Genomic DNA, 13,147 nt, shown 5'->3' with positions numbered 1-13,147 from the left:
GATTTGTTCAATTTTATTTTGAAAATATGCAGATAAAAACGAAAATATGCACTTCAATTCAAAAATGCCTTAAATATGTATTAGAATATGTTGTTCCATATTTCTTATTTATCCGAAGCCTAATATTTACCATAAGAAATTTTGTTTTCCTGTTAATTTTGAAACTTGAATTGACATGAAAATTCACATTTGGATGTCAAACAATGATTATGTGTGAAATTTCATGTATATTATATGTAAATTGCGTAATTAGAACTATAAAAAATTCAAGATAAATATCCAATCAAAATCACCCAATATTTTCGTAGTTGAAATATTGGGAGATGATAAAAAATAGTAATTCGAAGTTTGTGACAATATTATAAGCTGATTACATAAGCAGAATAATATAAAATACAAGAAGAATATTGGACAATAAATGCGCAATATTTCTGTGATAACAGAACCCATTGTAAGTATAAATATAAAATTACTTCAAGCAGAATACCGAAAAAAAAAGCACTTAAGTGCAATCCACATATTTTGACCTGTCGTTCAATCATGCGCCATTTGTATCCTTGGATATAGGTAAGTATATCCAAGGTTCTGTCGTACCCAAGGGAGCAATAGGCGTATTAATGAATGAGGGCCAAAAACTCCTGACGTAACTCTGTGCTTTGTTAAATTTTTTCATATGTATTTAGATACTTTGCTATAAAAGACGACATAATAAGATATATGATAAAATTTTCATCATTTTCCATTCGATTTCGAAGTTCCATTCAAATTTTTCCATCTTACGTGTAAGAATGCATGGAAATGCATTCTAACACGTAAGATGAAAAAATTTTACAGGAATTTGAAATGTTTTCGTTCATATTTCCTAGCCGTTCTTCACGAGAAAGATATTTATGTCAAATTCCAATCTTTAATCCACTTGAATTCCACTTGTTATTTCGATAAAACTCAAGAATCACTATTAAACAAATACTAACCTCGATAAATCTTGTAGCCAATCACATGAAACGATCTGATACAATTTATTAAAACCAGACCCCACAACAACAGTATACATTATGTCATCGATTACTGGTCGATTCCAATTGATTTCGCTCAAGAATCCCTATGTTAAAATTCCAACAAAAAAATACGTCGAAGCCCAAGTTGATATTTGCAAGGTAAAAATATACAGCGCTGCCACATGGAGCTAGCGATTTATTAGATTTGTTCTGAATTGAGTTTTGCATAATAACTGGGTATAATGTTATATATTCCTTATAGATGGATAGGTTATGAATAGTTTAATTACATGCAGATATTATAAATCATCAAGATTTTGACAGGTGACGCTTCCTTAAGACTTAACTTTGCGTCTGCTCTCCGGTAAATTGAATATTATATAGCATTTGATAAATCGCGAATTCTAATGAAGCAGGCTTTTCACATTTGGTCCAGTCGGAAGCTGACGAACTTTCAACTGTCTATAAAAAAAGAGGCGGAAATATTGTTTTTTTCATCGGATGCGTTGGTTAGGAAGTTATTGCTTAATACTTTTGATTTCACTCGATAAACTGCTTACAAGTTGAATAATGGTCACAGAGAATATCAGGAAACCAAAAAATTTGTGCGGTTTTTGAAGGTTGAATTAAAAAAAAAATTGTTACAAACTGATAGTATTAGGTACCTTGAAATTCAACAGTAAGCAATCAATCATTTTAGCATTCAGTGACCTTGCAGAGTGCATTCCAACTTGCAGATTTAGTTGTCTCAATTAACTTCAGAAGGAATGATTCAGAAATTTTAAATGGTTATAATGACAATACTGGGCGAATATGTTATGTTATTTGTGTGCACTAGATTATGACATTTTATCATGGAAAGATGCACGCTTCAATAATGTTTAGGAATTGTTGAATTTTTTATCAAAATCAGTGCTCATTTCAATACTGAGTGAAATTTAAGAAAAATTCATGGCCAATATTATTCAGATAGTTGACTCACTATTTATCGTATTGTTGATAAATTTGAAAGTGAATGTTCTTAACACGATACAAGAGTACCAATACCGAGTTCTACTTGATATTTCTTTCAAATTCGTCTATAATACGACAAACATTAAAATGATTAACTGAAAAAAGTGATTCATTAATTCTTCTTAAATTGCTCACAAATTATTCGCAAATGAGCACTGATTTTGATAAAACAATTCAATGATTTCTGAACGTCGTTGAAGCATTTATACTTACGAGATGAAATGGCATAACGTATTGAAAACAAATGACATAAAAACCTAAAAAAATTATACAGAGTGTTGCTATTATAACTTACCAATTTGAATGGTATAATTTCTATTGGAAAACACTTCATAAATATTTATATTTTTTTTTATAGATGTTTTTACCCAATTTTTAGAATTTCTTCAGTACTTCAAACTATGGGCTATTTGACTGTATTAAGAAAAAATTATTGACTTCCTCTTAGGACATAACAGTTTTTTTCTCTGAGCATATAAATTAGACAAAAATATGTTTTCAAATATTTGAAAAAATCTTTGAGTTCGGAGAATTTGCAACTTTTGAGACAACATTGAATTCTTACCTCAAACAGAAATCTATAACAGAAAGAATGTGATGGATTACGATAATTTTTACCATGAAATACCATCAAATAATAAATAATTAATTTTTTACATCAAAATAAAACAAAACGGTTGATTCAAAAATAAAAACAAACGTTTTTATTTCCCCCGGAAATATTATGATTAAATTTTCATACCTATCCAACATTTTAAAGAAATAATTGATTCGAGTTCTAATTAAAAAGCTTAATATTGATTTGCATATTCCTCTTACCTTGAAATATTACGTTTTCGACCAAATTAGACTTAGAATCTATTTTTACCAATTTTCAAATAATCAATTCTAGTTGACAATCATTGATGGAATACTTCCACTAGCAGTTAATTTTTTATTAATTTCTGAAGGCTAACTAGGTAATGATCAGTTTTTTTTTCATAAAAATGAAATTGTCCATTTCCGAAAAAAATATAAATACATCGTAAAATTGAGGTCACTTAGAATTGTTCTACTTCTTTGAGTCTTGTTTTTGTCTTCATTATCATCGTATTGAACACATATTGTAGGAATTTTGTGGTTTTCAGCCTTAAAAATCCATTATTCGATTCAACACATTTTTAAATTGAAAATGTTATAATTTCTTCGTGTAAAATGATTTCTTGGAGTTGATAAATCGAAACCAACTGAACTGAGATGAGCAATTCTTGTATATAAACGAACCCTTTCACTATTTTCCATGATATTTCCAATGGTGACTTGACCTTATTTCAATAAGTGAGCCCAATTAAGTTCTACCAGAAAGATTTACTTTTCATTGTCCCACTTCAGTATTTTGTTGAAGACGATATTATTCTTCTCATAACTCGCATTTATAATTGAATTTCATTGAATGTCAGTTATCCATGGGAAAGCATTCAGTGTGACAAATTTTGTTGTTAGATTGTGTTATTAAACTATATTCGCCTTCACTTTATTAAGTGAAAACTAGCAATTTTTAGGAGTTTAAATGGAACGATCGAGATCACATCCATTAAAGACAATTAAACGTTTGAATTCCCCTCGTGAATTGTTTTGTATTATGGAGAAATCTACAGTAAGATCCAGATACGGGCATCTCGATGTGTGGATGTATTGCAAAAACAATTTGTTCCGCCATTATTTGGTGAATCAATTATTGAAGGTATAGTAAAGTAAAAAAAGTAAAATTGCTGAATATGTTGGGCGAATCCTATATAGACTCCTCATCAACAATGATATAATGGAAAATAATGCAAATTTTCACTTTTTGAGGTGCGTATTGTCCAAATATCGAGAAAAATGAGTTATTTTGCCATTCAGATCTTATGACGTGATTTGAGAACTATTTTAATGTGATTTCTATACTACTGGATCTGATCATTTTAAAGGCTGAAATCGAGAAAGCGAATTGGAAAAAAATCTTTTCGTAAAAACCATAGATTAATTAACATAGATAGAGGGAGTATACTCAATATTTACATGTCCCCAACATGGTTAGATTACGTTGTTGTGTTTTATAGACTTTTCGTTCAACTTTATATATTTTCAAATCCACAATTTTACCATATCGATATGAATGTATATTATATTGAATGAAATATATTTATTTGAGTGATTTCCGATTGAATATACAAATTTGAATATTTGGAATCCGATTTTTTACCTAATTGTCGAATTTATAATAAGCAGAATATTTATTATTATCTGTATCTACCTGCTGAAATCCAAGGTTTGGCAACTTTTGCTCTCCTAGTGTCATCGGTTGTTTCATGTCGTTTGGCGCGCTTGAAGTTTGTTTTCTGAATTTCTGATATATTTAGGTATTTATTTCAATATATTTTGAGTTGATGTGGAACGTTGATTCACTATGGGACATAACTAGTGCGTCTTTGTGGAGAAACTCGCGAATAAACAATTAAGTATCATATGGGAAAACGTTTGTTTATTTTATCGATACGGCAGTTTTTTATGGTGACAATATCTAAGATTGGAGTAAAAAACTAATTATTATTTGATATTATTCATTTCATTGTAAAAATTATTTTGATTCATTACTTTCTCACCATATCCATCTGTTTCAGTTTAAAATGCAATGTTGTCTTGCATGCCTTAAGCTTCCAACGAGGCTTCCAATGACCTTCTCATATAGGAAAGTGAATTTGTTCAGACTCTTTTATCTTACATTCAGAAACGTACTTATCTTACATTGTGACGAAAAATGGAGCTACACTAGCAAATTTTTCATCGAAACAAATGTTTATAAATGAGCATCAAAAATACTGCACAAGACGAAAAATCAACAATCCTCAACTTCCATTGTATACTCTTTTTCATAAAGGCATATTAATCTTCAACTTCAACCAAAATATTTCTTCTTCTGACTAAAAAAAAAGCCCAGAATTCAATAGAGATCGTCTCTATCCATAAGCCATGATATTTACCCCCCCTCTGCATCCATAATAAGCCAGATTCTTAATTTTTTTCACCTGGCCACCTCAAACATAATTCCTACGCGGCACAACAAAAAACATGTACAATTATCATAATATATCATATGACATTCAATCAACCCTGGGTTTAATTGTCCGTGAAGACTGTATACCCTTGGGTTGGACCAGTCCTCTGTAGGTAGTCGTTCTTATATGTGATCTTGTGTTACCCAGAGAAAAACCATTCACACATTGTCGGAACAGAATTGAATAACCGAAGATGGAAGCGATATGAACTAGCCAATTTATTTTACTTGTTGGAAAAAATTATACTCAACTACCTTGACGATGATTGTTGTATTCCTATTAATTTTTCTCAAGCTGTGAGGGTTCCGTCGATAATTAAAGAACTACTTATCTACATATCGTATAATGGGAGTCGGAGTATATGTAGAGAAGTTTTATTTATGCCTTTTGAGACAAGGAGATAAGACATATCCACCCTATCTATTTCTCGACTGTTACGGTATTGTCCGCTCTAAGAATGAAACATTCGACTCATTCTAGAAGGGTAGCTGATTCTTCACGTTCGATATGAGATTTTGAATTGAAGATATAGAGGATGAGTCACGAATAAGACTTTAAATTTCATGAAACCATATCTAGATCATAATAAAAAATAAACTAAAAAATCAGCCCTCCACATTTAGTTATTTCACTAATTTTGTGGCACATCCGTTCATTCTGCCACAACTTGTAGATGTAGAACAAAATTGTGCGGGAATATCTAAGTTTCACACATATTTCATGGTTATATTTTATTATTATATGTTGGTAATCGGAATTCTCCCGTCACGAATTCATCTATTTATCTGTCAAATTGTAATACAGAAAACAGTTCTACCAACCAACATTCTTCAATGCAAAAATCACTAAACGATGTTCTATTAATTTCAATGGAAATTCAGTGAATTAGAGAAATTAATGTATATTATTCGTACAGAAGGCTCATTCTAACATTTCTAACACTCGCGTTCCCAAGTGCTTGATGACCACCCAGCTTATTCTCCAGATCTGGCCCCTAGTGATTACTGCCTTCTTGTAAACCTTAAAAGAATGCTCCAGTGAAATCTGGCTCTAATGAAAAAGTAATTGCCGAGGTTGAAGTCTACTTCTTACGCAAAGACGAATCTTTTCACAGAAAGGTATTGAAAAGTTAGATGGCGTTGTAGAAATACATGTATCATATTTGATGGTGACTACGTTGACGCCTTAAGTCGAATTTATAGAAAAAATGTATTTTTAATATTCAGGCCCGAGGTTTATTGAGTAAACTATTACATAATAGTATATTCTAAACGAGATTCTAAAGCAAGTTGCAGAATGGGCTCATATTCCAACACGAATGCGAAATTCGAAAACGAGCGATGAAGGAGCGAGTTCTCGAACGCATGAGTGCTGGAATTGGGTTCTGCAACGAGTATTAGACGATATTCTCTCTATTTCAGTCAAGTTTTGTGAAATATTGTCGAAAATCAATGAAAAATTCAGATTATACATCCTAGTGACTTTTGTATTGTATCTTGGCTGTTGGTGTCAATGTAACGAAAATGGACGGAATTTGAATTTGAATCGTACCTTTCAAATTTTGAAATTATTTATAAGTACACATCAAATTAATGAATTATGTCTGATGAAATCGATTTAACACCACCAGAATAAAAAAAAAAATCGAATATAGTTGCAAATCATTTCACTATATACCTATTATATTATATTGGCAATTGAAGTGTCTTGAAATTTGATAGGATCGGAAGTCAGTGTAGACATACACAAAATATAACTGAAAACAATGCTGTAATGAGTTCATTAGAGCACTGTTTTTAGTACTGTAATGAACTCATTGCGATACTGCAATAGAGAAACTAACTTCGCTGAATAGGGCAATAGAAAACGTTTTCGAAACTGACCCATTTTGTTACAAATGAGGAAATTACAGATTATAGATTAACGAAGAAAAGAAACTACACGCACAGTATTTGTCGACATGTTAAAAGCTTTCGACCAAATGTGACACCAAGAATCGATGTATAAAATGAAGATCTCAGGTGTACCACAAGGATCTGTAATAGGTTCCCTACAGTTTGAGAGCAATATCGTACTAGTTCGCAGGCGACTCTGATATTTACTACTCCAACTGTAAAAACAACCCAAGACGTGTGACAGCAGGAAACGAACAAAGTTGTGAATTATTTCAAAGAATGGAGAATGAAGATCAACAAAAAGAGAAAGATATTGTGGATAATGTTGCAAATCATTTCACTATATCCAAATTATATTATATTGACAATTGACGTGTGTTGATATTTGAGAGGATCGGAAGTCAGTATTGACAACCACAAAACCAAAAATATAACTGAAAACCGAGCTGAAACCAATGATGAAATGAGTTCATTACAGCACTGTTTTTAGTACTTAATGTAATGAACTCATTACGATACTGAAATAGAGAAAAATATTTAAGTTTTTCTGTTAATAGCAATACTTGTTATTATAAAATATTTATCTCTGGAGAAACTATTCTTTTCAATTAAAAATATTCAGATTGAAATATTGAAAATTGAGTACATACATATTATCACAAATATAATATACCTACATAGTTGCTTTATCATCAATCATATGAACATAAACATAACCCTCTACATAATATAAAACGCTACTTGACATAAATTCCGCAATTAACACTTGAATATTTTAAATGTCTTTAAAAATTTAGATTTATATACCTATTTTATCACATCAAACCATAGGAATTCGAGAGTTAACAATCCACTAGACTTTTTTGTAACAATTAACACATTTAAAATGAGTTTTTAGAAAATCGTCGTTGACTGCAGCTATTATGATTGCTATTAAAATTATAATGACCTAGGTTTTCTCATGCTAATATACCATAATAAAATCAACAATTTTGCTCTAAAGATATCGTTCAACTCTTGGAACTAGTTGCAGAATTTTCTACAGCAGAATTTGCATCGACTGTTACCATCAGATTGCAAAAATTAGAAGTATTGAATAATTCATGAAAATACATAACAAACGGTTGTCTGACAACATTTGTTGTCTTTCCTTTGGATTTATTACATAGGAATAGGCTTTCACTCTTGACGTATGTATATTAAATATTACTATAGATTGAGGAAATTTTGAACGTATTCTTGAATAAATTTGAATGAATATCATCAAGTTGTGGATACGATATACGAGGAAAGAGAGTGCATATATTTTTGTCCAGCCCATTTCTATACATAAACAAGTCTCAACCTCTGGTTTTCAGCATAATGTTATATGTTCAAACCTTATAATGGAGTTCATATTCTTAATTTCTGGCACGATTATAAATCATAAATCAATACAACATTCCTTCAAAAGTTACAATTAATTTATCAAACAGGATTGTGATAGGAAGACAAGATCATTCTCCACAATTCATTCATGAGAATCAAAACAGATGTTAGATTTTCTCCTATACATATTTTATAAAATATACAGAGTGTTTTTGAAATTGATGCGAAATGTTTCAGGAAATGATACCTACATTGATAACAGTAAGGGAGGACCAAGATTTTGTTTGAGATCAATTTATTGATATACCTAACTAACAGAGAACGTGTCACTGCAGCTTATTTAATTTCTGTAACAAAGCATAACTTTTTTTTCATACAGGGTGTTTCTAAAATGGAGGTACAAACGAAAGTTTCTAGTTAAAGGGCGTTTCTTGTGGTTCCCTTTTTTTGTGATGATAATACCAGTTTATCGAATCTTTATTAATCTTCGCTCGAATCTTCGCTACAGATTTGGTAAATAAGTACCAAAACTTATGATTCATTTATTCATTACATCTTACTACGTAACTGGATCTTCATGATAATTTGGATATTCCTATGGATTACTAAAGAATTTTTTGATGATTTGTTTCGAAATCGGTAGCAGACACGACAAAACTACAAGTAACCAAAAAGTACCTATAGTACTGGACCAAAGTTTCTTTTTACAAAAAAAAAGTTCTGGAGAAAAGAAACGGACAGTGTTCCACCCTGTAGGTTTGCATTCAAAATGATCATAGGTATTACATGATGGAAACTTTAAATTGGAATATCTATGTCAAATTTGAGTTGAATATCTTTCGAAGGAAAAGTGCTATGAAAACAGATTTAAAAAAATCAAACTTTAACACCCTGTATCTCGAAAACAAAGCGTTTACGGGGTTTATAGGACCTTTTTTCTTGAAATGATCTGAGGAATATCATCACATATTGAATTTGTCTCCTTGGATTCAAATTTTTAATTCTAACAATGTTATCAAAATTTTCCGAATCAAATTATGAACTCCTTTATGATGAAATTAGGGATTTAAAAAACAAAAAAAATGACAATTAATTAGAGTTAGTTGACTTCAAATTGTTCATTTTAGATGAATGTATTCGATAAAAACAACTCTTTTCCCCATTTTCAGAGGGTATAGTACTTAACTTGAAATCGAAGAGGCTTCAATCAAAAATTATATTATATCACTTTCTAGAATCTATCACATCAATTTAGTAACACTCTCCTAGAGAGTAATAAAAAGTACGTATCACTTGCATGTTTGTGCGTGCATCAATTTCAAAGGATTCTATCGTTCTTTTATCGTCAATATGAGATGCTTTCGTCAAAACGCTTTGTGACGTACAGCTGTTAAAATAGGTATCATCATTTCTTTGATATGATTGTCTTGAATTCTTCTTTCTATAGCTTATAATATTTTACCTGATAATCTGGGCCTGATATTAGGAGTAGGCGATACTATATCCTTCTTCCTTATTCCTGCAATAATTTTGGGTCCCTCAAAACGAGGATAGGGTGCTGCTACCAACATATTTTCCAAACACAATTCAAACACTTTCAAAAAACACAACAGTTCATAATAACAACTACACAAAATAAACTTAAAAGTTCGAGAATTCCACTTCAATTTCTCAACATCTTCTTTATTTTAGAAATGTTCGTAAACATAGGTGAAACGCTTTTCCAATAGAAATCCTCGTTCTTATTTGAGCAAAAAAGTGAAAATTCGCGTTTGTTTACATTCGACGTTCAAATTTGGTGCGATTTAAAATACGCGACTGCGCGATTGGTACGTTCGAAACAGCTGCCTGTCGCGCTATGATAGTTCCAAGGCAATCTGGGATTGTTTGAATGACTGAGCACAGAAAGCTCTCAACTGACGTCCGATCGGAGGAGCCGGTAGGCTGAAATTATTTTCCCTGGAAGGGATTGTCATTTGTTACATTGAGACGGGTCCTTAAACACGATAGCGTTGCGCAGTGGTGGTGCATTACAACAGTAGGGGTGTCTTTTACCCCCCTGTTTTGCACATGTGGGCTCAGCTGTGGGACCGTACCATTGTTCAGTTAAGCTCCTAAGTCAAAATTTGTTATTTGCGATGGGTTTTAATGAGATGATAGTTTTTTGTGTTAAGGCTCATGATAAACAGGGTTTATATGGGTTCAAAGGTTAGAATTCCTGTGGAAGAGGTTGATTTTCTATTTTTCCACTCTTCAAGCTTATTTGCCGATTTGGTTCAGTTGGAATTAGGCCCAACCCTAGATATGTGTTAATAGGAATTATTTTCAACCCTCATAGTTTTTATGGGTTTTCGATGATGAAATTTATGGAGGTTGTTAGTTTACACCCTGTGAGAAGTTTGATATTGATGACTCAATAAAGATGGAACAGTTCACAATCATATTTCATAATTGAATCTCGCCTTAGTTGAACCATTCATCATAATTCTATCAATATTTAACAAGAGATCTGGACTCATCAATCAAAGGATTATTCATCAAGGTTTTTTACATAGCTTGGATTAGGGTGGTTTAGAAATGACAAAGGGTTAACAAATGGCTTGTGACATGAAAAAATCTTTCTCGAAGAATGCTTTGTATCCTACAAGAGGGAAAAATGAATTGAAATTCGAAATTTTATTGAATTAGAGTTTTAGAACATATTACGGTTTTGGAACCCTTCAGAATCAATCAATTGATCAGATTTTTATGAAATATCAACTGATTTTGTGTTACTGTTATGTAGAAAAATTTGTCAGAGTAAAATGAATTTGGGAAATTGAAGAAAATTAGCATTCTTTCGAATGCATTATATGCATTATCAATATTTTAGGAAATGATTATTTTACACTGATATTTCTATAGTTTTGGAAAGTTGTCAATCTACAATTCTACAATTACCATTATGAAAAATTGTACACTAAGGTTTATAATTTTTTTAAATATAACAGAATACTTCAAACCAGTAGGTACCACCAAAATCAAATAATGAATATCATGATGTGAGGTTTAAGTTTAAACTAGAAATTATTCGTTTTCAATGTGGAATCAAATTGTGAAAATTGCATTGCTACACCTTTTTTAGAGAAAGGCACCTAAAATGAAGTAATTATATGCTTATATGTTTATGTTGATAATATTTTTTTGTGCTTGAACTAATATGTATCTGTAGCTAATACACTGATCGACAATCTACTCAAAATCAAAACGAATAAAAACTAACAATAAAACTGAGAAAAGCACAGACGTCAAATGAGGAAATTTTAAGCGCTTATTTACTCATGCACCCTTGGAGACCATATAACTGTATATAGGTATATTATATAGCTGTATATAGATATATTATATAGCTAAAATTGTTAATTTATATTTGTTTGTAGATTTACACTCAACTTGGCCAGATGTGTTGGTACGAAATTAGATAGGTACTTTTTTTTGCTATTTTACTTGAGTCTCGATCCGATCAGATCTATAATCACGCAAATATTTTAATTTGTATTAAAATTTTGGGTATTTTTTCCAATATTCTTCTTGAATTTACGATCGACTATTTTCTATGGTTCTGATGAAGTGTTAAGCTCGACATATTGCACGAAGCTTCAAATAGTTATTTATATAAAAACCCCAAAATCTCAAATCTGTCGGTTTTGGGGTCAGGGAAATATAGGGTAATTTTATTCGATATTCTTCTTGGATTTTCTATGGTTCTGGTTAAGCTGTCTACTAGAAGTTTTGCAAGAATTTGGATATGATTATTCTGTATATAAACAGAAAATATCAACACGTTCGTATTTACAGGCACGAAAATATTGGGTATTCCTTTTCCAATATTCTTCTTGGATTTTCTATGATTCTGATGATTTCATCAGATTGAAATTCCGCACAAGGCTTCATATTAACCCTTTACACCAGAATTCCAATTTTAAATCAGATCGAATCTGCAGGTCTGAAATAAACAGGAAGAACAAATTTTGAACGGCCATATCTACCTAGTCGAATTTTACCCATTAATGAACATAGGCATTCTAGATACCGAAAATTTGAAGTTTCTAGGTCGTTTCGTTTGAATGTTATCGTCAGCCTTATCGTTTGGCTCAAAATTCGAAAACAAGGGCTCAAAATTCGAAAACAAGCGCTCAAAAACAAGATGAAACGACAAACAAATGAAAAATATCAGCATTGAAAGTGTAACTACTTTGAACCTCAGCAAAATTCCGAGCTAATATCATCCAATTTTCTGAAGAAGTAACTGAGAAGTAAAGGTGTTGATCACAATAAACTATGAATCCATTTGTTGTAGTTCTCATTTCAATATAAAAATTTCAACGACTAAAATAAACCATCAATTTCTATTCAAAACTAAAATAATTCGACAAATCATTATTGCTTTGTTTGGGCGTAAAAGTGTGACATTTGGAAATGTTTGAATGGAACGTGACAAAAGAGTGATAATCATGCCAAAAGCTTGGGGTCTAGCAACCCTAAACGGTATTATTGAATTCTGAATAGAAGCTTGGAATTGACTAACGGAGATAACACAACTCCCCCATTAGCAGTTCAGAATTGGACTATAAATAGTATAAATACCAATGGCTCCCCCAATTTGTTTCGTAAAGAAGACGTGACAATAATTGAAACTTTTTGGTACCGTTTTGTTTGGTTATTCTTCATATTAAATAATGGGCTTCAAAAACAAATTTTGTGGCTATTTCAACTAGGTAGTTATTGAAAAATATTGAAAGTTTTGTAAATCCCG

General features: G+C 31.3%; 1 protein-coding gene across 1 annotated transcript in view; it reads right to left on the bottom strand.

Moving 5' to 3' along the window:
• LOC123681626 overlaps positions 1–10,297 on the bottom strand; it is an 80,973-nt gene extending 70,676 nt beyond the window's left edge. The window contains exon 1 of the mRNA XM_045619840.1: positions 9,815–10,297. Within this exon, the coding sequence (XP_045475796.1) occupies positions 9,815–9,923 (109 nt within the window). The 5' untranslated portion in view covers positions 9,924–10,297. The remainder of the gene's footprint in view (positions 1–9,814) is intronic.
• Positions 10,298–13,147: the final 2,850 nt, after the last annotated feature.

Source organism: Harmonia axyridis, chromosome 6 (genome assembly GCF_914767665.1).
Source record: "Harmonia axyridis chromosome 6, icHarAxyr1.1, whole genome shotgun sequence".
Classification (NCBI taxonomy): Eukaryota; Metazoa; Arthropoda; class Insecta; order Coleoptera; family Coccinellidae; genus Harmonia; species Harmonia axyridis.
This window is presented reverse-complemented; position numbering and strand designations above follow the sequence as displayed.